Source organism: Carcharodon carcharias, chromosome 20 (assembly GCF_017639515.1).
Source record: "Carcharodon carcharias isolate sCarCar2 chromosome 20, sCarCar2.pri, whole genome shotgun sequence".
In the NCBI taxonomy this organism is placed as follows: domain Eukaryota; kingdom Metazoa; phylum Chordata; class Chondrichthyes; order Lamniformes; family Lamnidae; genus Carcharodon; species Carcharodon carcharias.
In genome coordinates, this window is record NC_054486.1 from 36,000,045 (window position 1) to 36,018,795 (window position 18,751).

At 41.8% G+C, this 18,751-nt stretch overlaps 1 protein-coding gene across 3 annotated transcripts in view; it reads left to right on the plus strand.

The window, feature by feature from the left end:
* cdan1 (codanin 1) overlaps nucleotides 1-18,751 on the plus strand; it is a 103,065-nt gene that overhangs the window by 31,614 nt on the left and 52,700 nt on the right. For all 3 annotated transcript variants that reach the window (XM_041214666.1, XM_041214669.1, XM_041214668.1), the window contains exons 7-11: nucleotides 446-566; nucleotides 1,663-1,772; nucleotides 5,908-5,997; nucleotides 14,107-14,182; nucleotides 15,014-15,219. In XM_041214666.1, coding sequence (XP_041070600.1) covers nucleotides 446-566; nucleotides 1,663-1,772; nucleotides 5,908-5,997; nucleotides 14,107-14,182; nucleotides 15,014-15,219 — 603 coding nt within the window. The remainder of the gene's footprint in view (nucleotides 1-445; nucleotides 567-1,662; nucleotides 1,773-5,907; nucleotides 5,998-14,106; nucleotides 14,183-15,013; nucleotides 15,220-18,751) is intronic.

Genomic DNA, 18,751 nt, shown 5'->3' on the forward strand with positions numbered 1-18,751 from the left:
AACTCAATTGCTGTATCGGAGAAGAGCTGGCGGCCATGACCTGCATGGCTTAGGTCATTTTTTTTATTCGTTGATGGGATGTGGGTGTCGTTGGCTAGGCTAGCATTTATTGTCCATCCATAATTGCCCTCGAGAAGGTGGTGATGAGCTGCTTTCTTGAACGGTTGCAGTCCATGTGGTGTAGATACACCCACAGTGCTGTTAGGGAGGGAGTTCCTGGGTTTTGACCCAGTGACAGTGAAGAAATGGCAATATATTTCCAAGTCAGGATGGTGAGTGGCTTGGAGAAGAAATCCCAGGTGGTCATGTTCCCATGTGTCTGCTGCTCTTACCCTTCTAGATGGTAGTGGTTGTGGGTTTTTAAGAAACTTTTTAAGAAAAATTGGAAAATATACCAGGCGGAATAATAAGCATCGCATTCTCAATTTTATTTTACTTTTTGTAGGATAATTTCTTATTTGGATAAGGGGACTATACGGCTTCTTGGTGAGAATGACCGACTTGGTGTATTCTCTGCTTCATTACGTGAGCAGTTGACCCGTGCCAATGAGGTCAGCACTGCACAGGTGAGATAATAACACTTACCTTTATTGCTGTCTGATAGTAGTTTGCGGTATACCTTTACTACTTTCTGAGTTTGTGGTAATCTAAATTCATTTCTTAATCTTAATTTCTTAAGTGTTTCTATATTAGGTGGATTTCTTAGTTATGGACTATCTTCCTTTATTAATTACCATGAAATTATAATTGAAATTTGCTGCTTCCAGCTTTAGTGGAAAACAAGCTTAATCTATTCAACATATCCTTATAATTTAATCTTTTTAACCCTGGTATCATTCTTATGAATCTGTATATGAGGCCTAAATATTCTTCCCGAGATATCGTGTACTCAGAGCTAAATACAGTTACTCTAAATAGAGTCTAACCAGAGTTGTGTACAACTGTAATGTAACTTCCGCCCTCTTATACTCTAACCCTTTTGAAATGAAAGCCAACATTCCATTCATTTTTCATTAACCACCTGCTTCTGAATTCCATTATCATATCTCTGTATGAATTAACTTCTCTCTGGTTGGATGTTATGGTCTTAAAGTATCAATGAGCTCTTGAAAACTAGGTCATCTAATTGGCTTGTATCTAGTTATCCAAATATCAGACCAAAAACCTGATTAAACCTCAGAAATTCACTATCACCATGGCGTTTCTCCTCAATCAACTTCACAGCCTAGCGCTATGGTGGGGACAATTACATGACCTTTCAGGTTTTGTATTCTTTCTGTTGCCTCTGGAAGTTGTAATTATGGGTCATAAGGTTTACCTGTGATTCCGAGTAAAATGGAGGGATGTGAAAATACTGACTAGTTAGGAAAAGTGAGTTGGTTCTGTTGAACCAATTCTCATTGCTGGGTGCATTGTCAGCGTGTGACATTGAGTACTTCATTGAACATGTGTATTTTGCTGCAAAGATATGTAATGATCCTCTGCCTCAATACCCTCTCCCCATTACACCACCCTGCCTCCTGCCACCAGCAAAGAAATATTGATTTTTGAATGTCCACCTTTTAGATTTTAGATTTGCCATCCTTCCCATTATGTGGTTTACATTTTCACCATCACTAAAGAAGGACCATGTCACTTCAGTGTTAATTGCTTATTTTCCAGGTATCGCTCGCTCTCCCTTCAGTCATACAGTCTGTTCCATTTCAACCTGAAACTGACAATCGATCAAATTTTACCAGTGACAGAGCCTTTCAGAATTTCAAGAAGCAAAGGTACAGAGCATGTTTAGTTCTATATAAAATAGGAATAGCAGCAGGCCATTCAGCCCATTTAACCTGTTCTGCATTCAGTTAGATCATGGCTGTTCTCAAGAAGGAGATGCCTATAAGATAACTTTAAGTTTCAGAAAGAAAGATGGCTTTCACAACTATAGGATATCTCAAAGTGCTTTTTAGCCATTGAATCACTTTAGTTTTTTTCTTTGGTCCCACTAAACAACAATGTAATGATGACCAGATAATCTGTTTTAGTGATGTTGGTTGAGACACAAATATATGGACACTGGTCTACTTCAAAATAGTGCCAAGAGATCTTTCATGTCCAACTGAGAAGCAGACAAGACCTCAGTTTAATAGCTCCTCCCAAAGTTGGCACCGCTGACAGTGCAGCATTCTTTCAGTACTCACTGAAGTGTTAACCTAGATTTTTGTGCCCGGGCTTCTGGAGTGGGCTTGAACCTACAATTTTCTAACTTGGAGGTGAAAGTGCTACCACCTGGGTTTGATTAAACTACCGTAGCTATTGAATCACTGCGCAGGTGCTACCTGATTCCATTTCACAAGTTTCCTATGAAGCAGTTGCCTCTGGTGTCATGTCCAATCATTGTAACTGGGTTAGATGTGAATTTGGATTTTTAAAATTCTTTCATGCAATGTAAACATCGCTGACAAAGGCAGCATTGTTGCCCTTCCCTAATTGCTCTGTCTCCTACCTCCGAACCAATTCCCTGTCCTTAAGGTGGGTTCCCTCCAATTCCATGTGCTTTCATTTTGCTGATGGTCTTGTGTAGAACCTTATTGAATGTCTTCAGGAGGTCCATAACATGGATAGATAGTGCCTTAAATGTCAAAAACCCCTTCAAATGGATGGAGGCACAAAAGTAACTCATTTAATAAAGAATGAAGGTCAATTCAATGTGAATTTGGAAGTCCATAATTAAATATTGATGTTTGTATGGTAGCATTTTTCAAATACTGAGTTGAAGGTGACCCCCCTGTAGCTGTTGTATCAGGTAAACAGATAATCTAATGTGTAGCAAACCATTGTTTATTTAGAAAGAAAGTTAAAATGCATCCAACCATTGTTACAAACTGATTACTCTTTTCACGGGTTGCTTTGTGGTAGTAAAGGGTTCTAAATCCACACTTGATGAAAATGTAACTGTTTACTCACAGTACTAGAACCTAGAATTATATAGATCAGAGAACCAACCATATGGCCCAAAGGGTCGATGCTGGTATTTATGATCCCCACGAGCCTCATCCCACCTCCCTTCATCTATCCCTCCTACTTTCATTTATCCATATCAGCATATTCTTCTATTTGTTTCTCCATCATTACTTATCTCCATCATTACTTATCTAGCTTCCTGTGCAATTCTAGATTTAGTGATGTGTAATCAGGCAGATTTGATAAGGGAGCTTAAGGTGAAGGAACCCTTAGGAGGAAGTGACCATAATATGAAAGAATTTACCCTACAATTTGAGAGGAAAAAGCTGGAATCAGATGTAATGGTATTATGGTTGAATAAAGGCAACTGCAGAGGCTTGAGGGAGGAGCTGGCCAGAATTGACTGGGAGATGAGCCTAGCAGGGAAGACAGTGGAACAGCAATGGCAGGAGTTTCTGGGAGTAATTTGGGAGACACAGCAAAAATTCATCCCTCGGAAGAAGAAGCATACTAAAGGGAGGACGAGGCAACCATGGCTGACAAGGGAAGTCACGGACAGCATAAAAGCTAAAGAGAAAGCATACAATGCGGCGAAGAGCAGTGGGAAGCCAGGGGTTTGGGAAGCCTATAAAGACCAACAGAGGACAACTAAAAAAGAAATAAGCAGGGAGAAGATTAAATATGAGGGTAAACTAGCCAGTAATATAAAAGAAGATTGCAAGAGTTTTTTTTAGATATATAAAGGGTAAGAGAGAGGCAAAAGTGGACATTGGGCCACTGGAAAATGATGCTGAAGAAGTAATAATGGGGAACAAAGAAATGGCGGAGGAACTGAATCGGTACTTTGCGTCAGTCTTCACGGAGGAAGACACGAGTAACACCCCAAAATTCAAGGGAGTCGAGGGGCAGAGGTGAGTATGGTGGCCATTACCAAGGAGAAGGTGCTAGGAAAACTGAAAGGTCTGAAGGTGGATAAATCACCTGGACCAGATGGATTACACCCCAGAGTTCTGAAGGAAATAGCTGAAGAGATAGTGGAGGTGTTAGTGGCGATCTTTCAGGAATCACGAGTCAGGGAGGGTCCCAGAGGACTGGAAAATCGCTAATGTAACCCCCCCTGTTTAAGAAGGGAGTGAGGCAAAAGATGGGAAATTACAGGCCGACGTGCTTGACCTCGGTTGTTGGTAAGATTTTAGAGTCCATTATTAAGGATGAGATTTCAGAATACTTGGAAGTCCATGGTAAAATAGGGCAAAGTCAGCATGGTTTCATCAAGGGGAGGTCATGCCTGACAAATCTGTTAGAATTCTTTGAGGAGGTAACGAGCAGGTTAGACAAAGGAGAGCCAATGGATGTTATCTACTTGGACTTCCAGAAGGCCTTTGACAAGGTGCCACACAGGAGGCTGCTCAGTAAGCTAAGAGCCCATGGTGTTAGAGACAAGGTACTAGCATGGATAGAAAATTGGGCGTCTGGCAGGAAGCAGAGAGTGGGGATAAGGGGGTCCTTCTCCGGATGGCGGCCGGTGACTAGTGGAGTTCCGCAAGGGTCAGTGTTGGGACCACAACTTTTCACTTTATACATTAATCTTCTAGATGAAGGAACTGAGGGCATCCTGGCTAAGTTTGCAGCTGATACAAAGATAGGTGGAGAGACAGGTAGTATTGAGGAGGTGGGAGGCTGCAAAAGGATTTGGACAGGTTAGGAGAATGGGCAAAGAAGTGGCAGATGGAATACAATGTGGGCAAGTGTGAGGTCATGCACTTTGGTAGGAAGAATAGAGGCATAAACTATTTTCTAAATGGGGAGAGAATTCAGAAATCTGGAGTGCAAAGGGACTTGGGAGTCCTAGTCCAGGATTCTCTTAAGGTTAACTTGCAGGTTGAGTTGATAGTTAGGAAGGCAAATGCAGTGTTGGCATTTATTTCGAGAGGCCTAGAATATAAAAGCAGGGATGTGCTGCTGTGGCTTTATAAGAATCTGGTCAGACCACATTTGGAATATTGTGAGCAATTTTGGGCCCCGTATCTAGGAAGGATGTGCTGGCCCTGGAGATGGTCCGCAGGATGTTCATGAGAACGATCCCAGGAATGAAAGGCTTAACATATGAGGAACGCTTGAGGACTCTGGGTCTATACTCGGTGGAATTTAGAAGGATGAGGAGGGATCTGATTGAAACTTACAGAATACTGAAAGGCCTGGATAGAGTGGATGTGGGGAAGATGTTTCCATTAGTAGGGGAGACTAGGACCCGCAGGCACAGCCTCAGAGTAAAGAGAAGACCTTTTAGAACAGAGATGAGGAGAAAGTTCTTTAGCCAGAGAGTGGTGAATCTATGGAATTCATTGCCACAGAAGGCTGTGGAGGCCAGGTCATTGAGCGTTTTTAAGACTGAGATAGATAGGTTCTTGAATGATAAGGGGATCAAAGGTTATGGGGAGAAGGCGGGAGAATGGGGTTGAGAAACTTATCAGCTGTGATTGAATGGCGGAGCAGACTCAATGGGCTGAATGACCTAATTTCTGCACCTATGTCTTATGGTCTTATGGTCTTCCCTTGGCATACTTCTATGCTTTTCACTTCATGTACTCCATGTGGTACAGTTCCATATTCTAACCAGTCTCTGGCTAAAGAAATGTCTTCTGAATTCCCGGTTGGAATTATTAGTAACCATCTTATATTAATGATTCCAAGTGAAAACCGTTTCTATTTTCACCCTGCCAAACCCCTTAATTTTAAAGCCATCTAGGTCACCCCTCTGATTCAGTTTCTGCATTAAAATGAAATATCGACAGTTTTGTTTTCTCAACGTACTACATATTTTAACATTTTTGTTCCTATACATTTATCCATTTGTAAGTCAAATCTGTCAAGGCTTAATGAAAACAAATAAGTGATGTACAATAGCCCTTCAATGGAAACACTGATTCAGAGCAGCATCCATTAACTTTCTTCCAGAGATGTCTTCTATGAATTGCTGCGTGAGTGGGAGGACAAGCATACAAATCCTGGTTGGGAGTTTGAGAGATCACTGGGTCTTCGAATCAGGTACGGCAGAATGTTGCCATTCTTGGGTGAAAAGAAGATCAAGAAACTGAAAACTGTTTGCATACACCCATGGGGGAAATGATTGGGTCAATTTATCTTTTTTTTGTAATCAGTTATGGACATGTAGCTATGGCAAAACAAATCTGTATTAAATGTTCCATTGTTAAATTCCAGATTGGATAAATTTTCTGGCTGCCCAGGAGTCATGGTTTGCAGGAGAGGAGTTGCATACCAGAGGATAATGTTAAATGGGATAGATTCAGAACAGATCAAGCAGCTCAAAACTAGGCATCCATGAGGTGCTATGGGCCGTTAGTAGCAGCAGAATTGTATTCAACCATAATCTGTAAACTGATGGCCTAACATATCCCTCACTCAACCATTATAATCAAGCCAGGGGATCAATCCTGTTTCAATGGGGAGTTCAGGGGAGCATGCCAGGAGCATCACCAGGCGTGCCTGAAAATGATGCGCTAAATTGGTGAGACACAGCACAGGACATGTTAAACAGCGGAAGAAGCTGCAATTGACAGAGTTAAGCATCTCAAAACCAGCAGATCAGATCAAACACTACAGTCCTGCTCCATCCAATGCTGAATGGTGGCAGACAGTTAAACAAGTTTCCAGAGGACGGTCCATAAACATTCCCGTCCTCTGTGGTGGGGGAGCCTGGCACATTAGAGAGACAGATTCACCTCAGCCTCCTTCCGAGTCCTCAGCATCACAGATGCCAGTCCTCAGCCAATTTGATTCACTCCTTGTAATACCAAGAAATCATTGTAAACATTGGACATAGCAACGGCTTTGAGCCCTGACAACATCCTGGAGGTGATACTGAAGCCTTGTGCTCCAGAATTAGCCGTGCCCCTAGCTTAGTTGTTCCAGTACACCACAAAACTAGCATCTATCTGGCAATATGGAAAATTGACCTCATATTTCCTTTAACAAAAAGCAGGACAAATCCAACCCAACCAATCACTGTTCATCAGTCCACTCTCAATCATCAACTGAGTGATGGCAGGGGTCATAGGCAATGCTATTAAGCGGCACTTACTCATCAATAGCTAGCTCCCTGATGCTCCGTTTGGATTGTGTCAGAGGCACTTGGCTCTAGACCTCGTGGCAGCCTCGATCCAAACAAAAAGAACCGAATTCCAGAGCTAACTGTGACAACATCAAGGCAGCATTTGACCGTGTGAGACAACAAGGAGCCTAGCAAAATCGTAGTCAGTGTGAATTGGGGTGGTTGTAGGGGAGGGGAGACTCTCTACTGGTCGGAGCCAAACCTAGCACAGAGGAAGATAGGTGATTGTTGAAGGTCAATCATCTCTGCCCAGGACATAGCTACAGGAATTCCTTACAGTTGTGTTCTAGGCCCAGCCATTTTCAACTGCTCTCCCCCCCACAACCATCATAAGATTAGAAGTGGGGATTTCGTTAATGATTGTACAGTGTTCAGTTCCATTTGCAACTCCTCGGATACTAAAGCAACACCTGCAGCAAATCCTGGATAACGTTCAGGCTTGGGCTAAGTGGCGAGTGACATTTGCGCCACACAGGTGCCAGACAGTGACCATTCCCAAGAAGAGTGATTCTAACCATCTTACATTGACATTCAATCACATTACTGTTGTTGTATCCCTCACCATCAACATCCTGGTTATTATTGAACCAGCCACTTAACAAGATCAGCCACAGAAATACTGGAATTGTTTCAGTATTCTGGGAATTCTGTGGCAAATAACTCATCTTCTGACTCCCCAGAGTCTTTGCAACATCTACAAGGCGTGAGTCAGGAGTGTGTTGGAAGACTCTGCACTAGCCTGGATGAGTGCAGCTGCAACACCATTCAGGACAAAGCAGCCCACTTATTCAGCACTTAACCTACCACCTTAAACATTCACTCCCTCCATCACTGGCATCCAGTGGCAGTATAAGATGCACTGCAGCAATTCACCAAGGCTCTTTTGACAGCACCTTCCAAACCCATAACCTCTACCACCTAGAAGGACAAGGGCAGCAGACGCATCGCATCAGTGCTACCTGCAAATTCCCTTCTATGTCATGCGATGCCCTGACTTGGAAATGTATCACTGCTCATTCAGTGTCACTGAGTCAAAATCCTTTAACGCCCTTTCTAATAGCACTGTGGGAGTACCTCTACCGTATGGACTGCAGCAGCGTAAGGAGGCAGCTCACCACTTTCTCAAGGGCAATTAGGGATGGGAATAAATGTTGGCTTTGTTAGTGGCAAAAAGTGTATGTATACCCAGCTGAATATAGAAAGCAGAAGGGAGATCTAAAAAAAAAAAGAAATAAGGGGCAAAGCGAGAGAAGGAGAATAGCATAATTACTACCTAAAAGGAACCCAAAAGTCTTTTTTTATAAATGCATATGAAATAGGAGCAGAAGTAGGCCATTTGGCCCCTCGAGCCTGCTCTGCCATTCAATATGATCATGGCTGATCTGTTTGTGTTTTGAATCCACATCCCCATCTACCCCTGATAACCTTAGATTCTTGTTAGGCAAAGCAAACTCTGCCTTAAAAATATTCAAAGACACCGCCTTTTGAGGCAGGGAATTCCAAAGTCGCACAACCCTCAGAAAAAATTTCTCTTCATTTCTCCTAAAAGGGTAACCCCAATTTTAAAACTGTGCCCCCGACACCCCCACCAGATGAAACATCCTTTCCACATCCACCTTGTCAATACCGTTCAGGATCTTTTATACTTCAATCAAGCCACCCCTCACTCTTCTAAAACTCCAGTGGAAACAACCCCAGTCTTTCTAACTTTTCCTCATAAGACAACCTGCTTATTCCAGGTATCAATATAACAAACCTTCTCTGATAAACCTGCCTCCAACGCATTTCTGTCCTCCCTTAAATAAGAAGACCAAAACTACACGCACTATTTGAGATGTGGTCTCACCAATGCCCTGTATAACTGAAGCATAACATCTTTACTGTTCAATTCCTCTTGTAATAAAGGATAGTATTCCATTAGCCTTCTTAAATACTTGCTGTATCTGCATTCTAACTTTGTGATTCATGCACTAGAACACCTGGATCCCTCTGCACCTCGGAATTCTGCAGCTGTTTTCTGTTTAAGTAATACACTGCTTTTTTTTATCCTTCCTGCCAAAATGAACAACTTCACATTTTGCTATATTATACTCCATCTGCCAGATTTTTGCCCACTCTTCAACCTATCTATATCCATCTGCAACCTCATGTCCTCTTCACAACATACTTCCCTACCTATCTTTGTGCCATCTGCTAATTTAGCTACCATGCCTTCACTCCCCTCATCTAAGTCATTGATATACATTGTAAAAAGATGAGGGCCCAGCGCAGATCCTTGCGGGACTCCACTCGTCACGTCCTGCCAATCAGAAAAAGACCCATTTATGCACACCCTGTTTTCTGCCAGCCAGCCAATCTTCTATCCATGCTAACATGTTATCTCCTACACCGTGAGCTTTTATTTTCCACAATAACCTTTGATGTGGCACCTTATCAAATGTCTTCTGGAAATCCAAGTACAGCAAATCTACAGGTAATTCACAGCGCATGTTACTCAAAATAACCCCAATAAATTTGTTAAACTTGATTTCTCTTCCATAAAACCATGCTGACTCTTGCTGATTACCTTGAGTTTCTCTAAATGCCCAGCTTTAGCCTCCTTAATGATCGATTCTAACAATTTCCCCACAACTGACATCAAGCTAACTGGCTTATAGGTTCCTGTTTTCTGCCTCCCTCCCCTCTTGAATGGAGGGGTTATATTTGCTACTTTCCAGTCTGATGGAACCTTTCCAGCATCTAGTGAATTTTGGAAAATTAACACCAACACATCTTCTACCTCATCAGCCACCTCTTTTAAGACCCTAGGATAAAGTCCACCAGGATCTGAAGATTCGTCAGCCCGCAGCTCCATCAGTTTGCTTAGTACCACTTCCCTTGTGATTGTAATTTCACCAAGTTTCCCTCTCCCACCTCCTGATTTACAGCTATTATTGGAATGTTTTTCATATCTTCTATAGTGAAGACAGAAGCAAAATATTTGTTCATTTCATCTGCCATTTCCTTATTATCAACTATTAACTCCCCATTCTCACTCTCCAGAGGACTAAGACTCACTTTGTTTACTTTTTTCGTTTATAAATATCTATAGAAACTCTTACTATCCACTTTACCTTTCTAGCTAGTTTTCTCTCATACTCTAATTTCTTTCTCCTGATTAACCTTCATTCTCTGCTGTTCTTTATATTCTGACCAATCATCTGACCTGTCAACTCATCTTTGCACAGTGATATGCTTTTTCCTTAAGTTTGATGCTTTCCTTAACATCTTTAGTTAACCACGGATGGTGGGTCCTCCCCTTAGAATTTCCCTTTATAGTAGGAATATACTTATTCTGAGTATTCTGAAATATCCCCATAAATAGTAAGAAGGTAGTCACCGGAAGGGTGTGGTGACTGAAGGCATGACAGGTACTAAATGAGTCCTTTGAATCTGTCTTTGATAGAGAAGACAGTACTGCTATTGTAGCAGTGAAAGAGATGGCATTATAGCCATAATGAATGGACTGAAAATAAAGAGGATGTACTTAAAAGGTTGGTTGGCAGTTCTCAAAGTAGATAAGTTACTTGTTTAGAATGAGATGTATGCTAGGTTACTGAGGGAAAGTAAAAGAGGAAATTGTAAAGACTCTGGTCACAATTTTCTAGTCCTCTTTTGATCTGAGTGTGGCACCAGAGAAAGTAAATCCTTTCTTAAATGTGGAGATCAAAACTGCACATGGTATCCTGGATATGGTCTCATCAAAATCCTGTACAGTTATAAAATTTCTTTATTCTTGTACTCCAAGCTCCTTGCAATAAAGGCCAACATGCTGTTTGCCTTCCTAATTGGTTGTTGCACCTGCATGCTAACTTTCTACATTCCTTGTATGAGCATACCCAAGTCTCTTTGAACATAACACTTCCCCATGTTAGACTCCATCTGCCATCTTGCACATTTGCTTAACTTGTCCATATCTCTTTGCAGCCTCTCTGTCCTCCCCACAGCTTACTTTCCCACCTAACTTGGCGGTATCAGCAAATTTTGATACATTTGATACAGGACATACCTGGGCAATTTTCCACATTACTGTGTAGATGCCAATGTTGTAGCTGTACTAGAACAGCTTGGCTAAGGGTGTGCTGGTTCTGGAGCACAAATCTTCAGTACTATTGTCGGAATGTTGTCAGGGCCCATAGCCTTGGCTGTACCCAGTGCCTTCAGCGGTTTCTTGATATCACATGGAGTGAATTGAATTGGCTGAAGATGGTTGCAAATGCTTCAACCTTATCTTTTGCACTGATGTGCTGAACTCCTCCATCATTGAGGATGGGGGTATTTGTGGAGCCTCCTCCTCCAGTTCGTTGTTTAATTGCCCACCACCATTCATGACTGGGTGTGACAGGACTGCAAAACTTAGATCTGATCTGTTGGTTGTGGGATTGCTTAGCTCTGTTTATCATATATTGCTTTTGCTGTTTGGCATGCAAGTCATCCTTTGTAGCTTCATCAGGTCGACACCTCCTTTTTAGGTATGCCTAGGTGTTGCTCCTTGCATGCCCTGCTGTACTCTTCATTGAACCAGGATTGATTCCGTGGCTTGATGGTAATGGTAGAGTATGCTGGGCCTTGAGGTTACAGATTGCAGTTGCATACACTTCTGCTGCTGCTGGCCCACAGCACCTCCCGAATGCCCAGTTTTTAGTTGCTACATCTGTTCAAAATCTATCCCATTTAGCATGGTAATAATGCCATACAACACGATGGAGGGTATCCTAATTGTGTCTCCACAAGGACTGTGGAGTGGTGGTCACTCCTCCCAATACTGCATTAACGTATGAAAGTTCTTACAATCTGTTTTTATATGCCTGGCTAGTTTACTCTCATATTCTATTTTTCCTCTTTTTATTGACATTTTGGCGATCCTTTGTTGGTTTCTAAAACATTCCCAACCCTCAGAATTGATACTGTTTTTTGCAACATTGTGAGCCTCTTCTTTTAATCTAATACTATCCATATCTTCCTGAGTGAGCCATGATTGGGTTGGCCTTGCTGAGTTTTTGTTTTTCAATGGCATATATTTTTGTTGAACATTTTGAATTGCTTCTTTCAATGTTTCCCACCATTCATTCACCTCCATCCTTTTTATTATACTTACTGAATTAACCGTAGCGTGTTCTCTCCCTCATACCTATGTAATTGGCTTTATTTAAGATTGGAGTATGTCACTTTCAAACTTAACGTGGAATTCAGTGTTATTATGATCACTATTTTCCAGTGGATCTTTTACTACAACATTACTAAATAACCCTGCATCATTATGCAATACCCGATCTGAGATAGCTTTATCTCTAATTGGTTCCACAACGAATTGCTCCAAGAAACTGTCACAAAAGCATTCTACGAGCTCATCTTCTAGACTGTGGTGAAGGGGAGGTGAATAGGACTAAATGGTCAACTGTACTGAAGAGCCAGCACAGACACCACAGGCTGAATGGCCTGTACTTTTTCATACTATGAAGTGTGTGTGGTGTGGTTGTGGTCATGGGGCTGTCATTGAGAGTGATATGGGTGTGGTGAGGTGTGACATGAGTCTGAAAGAGACCTACCTTGGGATATTTAAATTAGCCATTTGTAGCTCATAAAGTTATAATACCCTGGGAAAGTTTGAGGCTAAGGATAATACACTTGATGAACCTTGTCTCTCTAAATCAGGTTAGCTTCATTTGTAAGGAATTTGACTTATTTGGAGGATTAAACTATGAATAAGCAAAACTTTGAACTCACCTTAAGTTACCTGGCTAACAGTGATTGTGTAGATGGTTGGTGGCTGCAGTCTATAGTAGGAGTCCCTAGATTAGTTCTGTTTATTTATAATTTTTTTTGCATTTTGTTAAGCAAACAGTAGAGTGAATGAATTGAACTGACTTAAGGTGTTTACTTTCTTTCCCCATCATGTAAGTATTTGGTTAACAGCCAGCAAAACTCGGCTCATGACTGAAAAACATATGCAGCTGATGTTTTGCCTGGAAAGGTGGACACTGACACAAATAAGGATTAGACCTGTTTTGTTTTCTAGACTGACTTTCCAGCCAAATAAGAATGCCATGTGTCAAAAGAAAATAAGAATTGCTAGATTAAAAAAAAAACAGCACAATCCATCAAGCCCACCTGCCATCCTGTAGTCACGTGATACAACAATAATGGAGTTGTGGACTAATCGAGACAATCAATCTCCATCAATGGGTCTAAAATGTCCTCAGACATGAGGCAAGGAAAACCCCAGTGGTTTTTTGGGAACCATAGGTCCAAAGTTATCTGTTCCTCTCAAGCACACTACACTTACCACTTTTCATGTGTTAAATCATCAAAGTGTTATTTTCTAAAATAAATGATTTAATTTGCATAGGAATAAATCAATACAAACTGTTTCCACCACCCATCTTGGCAGCTTGCTCCATCAATCAACCACTATCTCACTGAAATATCATTTTTATAGTTTCACTTTGAATTTATTCTGCCTCATGTGTATACTATATCCTCTGGCTCTACTGTTCTGGACGGCTCATTGTGGTCTCCATTATCTAGTCCCAATAAAATGCAAAAATCAGCAATCTGATCTCCTCTCAACCTTTTCTATTCCAGCATGAACATGCCCAATTTATATAATTGCTCTGCATAATCCAAACCCACAGACCCTTTTCAGTGCTTTTTCCAGTAAATTTTTGCCAAATTTTGATGAACCTCATTGCTTTTCTGTAAAACATTCTCATGAAGAAAATGGGCACGTCTAAAAGCTTTTAAAGTCAAACAGTAACTGTAGGATTGTGTGGCTTGAAATGGGGAATCCAGGCAGAGGGGTGACTAAACAAGGTGATATCAGGTCACTAGAAGCAGGAGTGGGCCATTTAGCCCCTCAAACCTGTTCTGCCATTCAGAAACATCACAGCTGATCTGATTGTGGCTTTAACTTCACTTCCATCAAACTCCTATATTGGGGTATATGTGCGTACTGTAACTGTATTTTGAATTTTTTTTAATTCTAGGAATATGATGGTCAATCTAAGCACAGCTTGTAACCATAACCACTTTGCAAGGCTGTTTCAGAAACAATTGATAAGGGTGAGTATGTGGTTTGTATTTACAGCACCCTTTATTGCTCCCAAATCTATCCTGACAGTGATGCAGAAGCTTAGGTAGTGGTCATAAATGAGTATTTTGTTTTCTTAGTTATAAGATGATTTAAAGGAAAGCAGAATGTCAACCCCTTTCATCCAGCAAATTGTATTTGAGGTTTTGTAGCTGCAAGGTAAGATGAAATTCAATAAAGTCTGGATTACTGCATTCCCACACTTGGTTCAAATCTGACTTTTGAACCACAGATTGTATGTGTGTATAATATAGATATGTATAAAGCCTTTCAGGTGCTGACGTCAGGTCAAATGACATTTAGAGCTGTTTAGTTGTTACATCTAATAGCACAAAGAATGACTGACAGAATTTATATCACAGCAGGAGTCTATTCAGCTCACCTGTCTTCATCTCACCCTATCAGCAAATCTTCTATTCCTATCTTTCTCATGTTTATCTCACCTCCTCTTAAATGCATCAATGCTAATTCACCTGCAATACACCATGTAGTAGTGAGTTATGCATTCTCGCCACTCTCCTCACAAAGATAATTTTCCTGAATACCCTTTTGAATTTCTTCATGACTATTTTATATTGATGACCTTTAATGAGACCGGGAGCCCAGGTTTTCTGCCCACTCTGTGCCAAATTAGGTAACATGCTCTGTGCACTTGAGTTAGAGGGGAACAAGTATTTTAAGTACAACTATCTATCCCCTTATGATTTCTGCAAAATTATCTAATCTTTGGGACTGTTGAATTTTATTTTAATTCAGATATTCGCACCTAGATTTACGAAAAATCCTCCATATTTCTCCGATAGATGTGTAAGGGTACAGTTGGAGCCCTCGCAGGCAGTGAACATCCTGACCAAGATGTACTGGACATGTTTGGAACAAGCAACCTAACCAAACTGAAACGGCTGCAGGAGCGCTTTGTTGTGCCTCAAAATATTGGGGGACCATGTCCCCCTCCAACTTTCTCTGGTTGCCAAGTGTTCTTCAGGGATTTCCTTCTGTGTGCAGGAAGGTTGGTTCTGTTTTATCTCGCCTTATTATCAGCTTCTGCTCTGGGAATAGAAATTCATCATGTTCAATTTCCTCTAGAATGTTACAATTAACTTGGCTTCAGGACCTCTTGTGATAAAGCATTCCATAACCTAACAACCTTTGCATTTATGAAAGAAACACTCTCCTAAACTCTTCCTCTCTCCTGCTCATCCTAGTTCATGTGTTCTTGTTACCAGCTCTCTGGATAGTGATTAAATCTGTCCTATTTACCAATAACATAATTTATATTTGTATAGCACCTTTAATATAATGAAACTTCCTAAGGTGTTTCACAGGAGCATTATAAAACAAAGTATTGGGTGACCAGACCCTCCAGTTTTGCCAGGACAATCTGGGTTTTTTACTAAACCGTTGGTGTCCCGACAGTTTCCTCCAAATTGCTCAAGCGTCTGGATTTTCAGCTTCATTGTGGACCATCCTCTTTACCCCACTCCTCAGATTCCATTTACTGACACATGGTTTGTCTTTCAGTGCCCTGGTTGGCCAGAGAGCAGAGAGTTCTGATGGAATGGCCAATCAGGGATTCCATGGAGGAGATCAGTGGGGGAGTGGGGGAGCGGGGTTGGCCGGTGGGGGCAGAGGGTGGTCAGCCAGTAGGGGTGGAGGGTGGTCAGCAGGGGAGACGGTGATGGTGGTGGGGTGTGGGGGGGGTGGTTGCATGACCAGAGCCAGCAGAAGTGAGCTGGAGGCCAGTGTGGGAGAGCTAAGCAGATGTGAGTTCCGAGTATAAAATTGTTTAAAAGTTGGTGCTCATTGGCAAACTTACTCACAAGGCCAAAAGAACGGGCTGTATAGGAAGTTAAAATGTCATACTAATATAGCACAGGTACCCTTCATAGACAAGAATGTATTGACAGATCAGAATAGAAGGCAACGTTCTTATTCTTATATAAAAGCAAAAAACTACGGATGCTGGAAATCCAAAACAAAAATAGAAATGCCTGGAAAAACTCAGCAGGTCTGGCAGCATCTGCAGAGAGCATCACAGTTAATGTTTTGAGTCCGTATGACTCTTCAACAGAACTAAGTAAAAATAGAAAAGAGGTGAAATAGGTTTGGGGGCAGGGGGAGACAGGTAGAGCTGGACGGAGAGCTAGTAATAAGTGGAGACTGCCAAAAGATGTTATAGACAAAAGGACAAAGAGCTGTTGAAGGTGGTGATATTACGTAAGGAATGTGCTAATTAAGGGTAGAAAGCAGGACAAGCAAGGTACAGATAGCGGTAGTGGGGGTGTAGTGGGGTGAAGGGAAGGGATCAAAATAGGCTAAAAGGTAGAGATAAAACAATGGATGGAAATACATGTAAAAATAATGGAAATAGGTGGGAAAAGAAAAATCTATATAAATTATTGGGAAAAAAGGAGGGAATCGGAAAGGGGGTGGGGATGGAGGAGAGAGTTCATGATCTAAAATTGTTGAACTCAATATTCAATCTGGAAGGTGTAAAGTGCCTAATCAGAAGATGAGGTGCTGTTCCTCCAGTTTGCGTTGAGCTTCACTGGAACAATGCAGCAGGCCAAGGATGGACTTGTGGGCATGAGAGCAGGGTGGAGCGTTTAAATGGCAAGCAACAGGGAGGTCTGGGTCATGCTTGCGGACAGACCGAAGGTGTTCTGCAAAGTGGTCACCCAGTCTGCATTTGGTCTCTCCAATTTAGAGGAAATTGCATTGGGAGCAATGAATGCAGTAGACTAAATTGAGGGAAGTGCAAGTGAAATGCTGCTTCACTTGAAAGGAGTGTTTGGGCACTGGACGGTGAGGAGAGGGGAAGTAAAGGGGCAGGTGTTGCACCTTTTGCGGTTGCAAGGGAAGGTACCCTGGGAGGGGTTTGAGGTATAGGGGGTGATGGAAGAGTGGATCAGGGTGTCCCGGAGGTTCTTATTCTTATTCTTCATTTAACCCTTACTGTACTTAACCTTTGCCTACAGTTCAGAAATAATTTGTTCTGTGAATCGCTATAGGAGATGTTGCTGAAACAAATGGTTATATAAATGCAAATATTTGTTTCAATCTGGGACATAAAGTAAACCCCTTTATTGTGTAGTGGAGTTTAAAAGTTTAAAGCACGGTAGTGTATTGTAAATTAACCTTCCTTAATTTTTTTTGCCCAGTGATAAAACCAGGATGTATCTTTAAAGTAGCAAAGGTGTGGGCGGAGCTCCTGGGGGAAATCCCTGTGTGGATATTTTGGTTGTGCTTGAACAAGTCAAATTCCATTTTTGACATGGGGCTTTTTTCTCATCATGTGGTTTGAGTTGTAGCACCTGCCAGTAGACTTGGCATTCACATTCTGTTGTGTTGGTCACTAATGAACATTAAATGGATTGTAGGCTTTTCAGTTCAGGTAACTGAAAGGATTAATTGATGACTCCACGAGTGCCATCTATAAACCGATTGGATCCATGGTGAGGGATTGGAGAGCTCTGAGATTCAGAGATCTGGGTATCCTAGTGCATGAATCACAAAAGATTAGTATGCAAGTACAGCATACCTGCAGCAGAGATGAGGAGAAATTTTTTCTGAGGGTCATGAGTCTTTGGAGCTCTTCCTCAAAAGGCAGTGGAAACAGGAGCTTTGAGTATTTTTAATGCAGACCTATATGGATTCTTGATTAACAAGGGGGTGAAAGGTCATTGGGGATAGGTGGGAGGTTACAATCAGATCAGCCATGATCTTATTGAATGGCAGAGCAGGCTTGAAGGGCCGAGTGGCCTTCTCCTGCTCCTAGTTCGTATGTGCCAAGTGGATGACCCATCTCTGTTTCCTCCTGAGGTTCCTAGCATCACGCATGCCAGTCTTCAGCAAATTTGATCCACTCCATGTGATATCAAGAAACGGCTGAAGGCACTGGATACTGCAAAGGCTGTGAAAACATGCCTTTATCCAAACTGTTCCAATACAGATATAACACTGGCATCTACTCAACAATATGGAAAATATATCCTGTCCACAAAAAGCAGGACAAATTCAACTCAGCCAATTACCGCCCCATCAGTCTACTTTTGATCATCAGCAAAGGGAAGTTTTATCGACAGTTCTATCAAGTGGCATTAAAACGGCAATAACCTGCTCACTGATGCTCAGTTTGCGTTCTGTCACGGCCACTCGGCTCTTGGCGTCATTACAGCTTTAGCCCAAACATAGACAAAAGAACTAAACGCGATAGAGGAGGTGAAAGTAACTGTCCTTGACATCAAGGTAGTATTTGACCGAGTGTGGCATCGAGGAGCCCTAGCGAAATTGAAGTCAATGGGAATCAGGGGGAAAACTCTCTGCCAGTCGGAGTCAAACTTAGCACAAGGGAAGATGGTTGTTGGAGGTCAATCATCTTAGTTCCAGGACTTTATTGCAGGAGTTCCTTAGGGTAGTGACCCAGGCCATCTTCAGCTGCTTCATCAATGACCTTCCCTCCATCATAAGGTCTGAAGTAGGCTATGCATTGACCATCTGCCACAGTTAATATACGGTTCAGCAAAACCATGAATTAATGT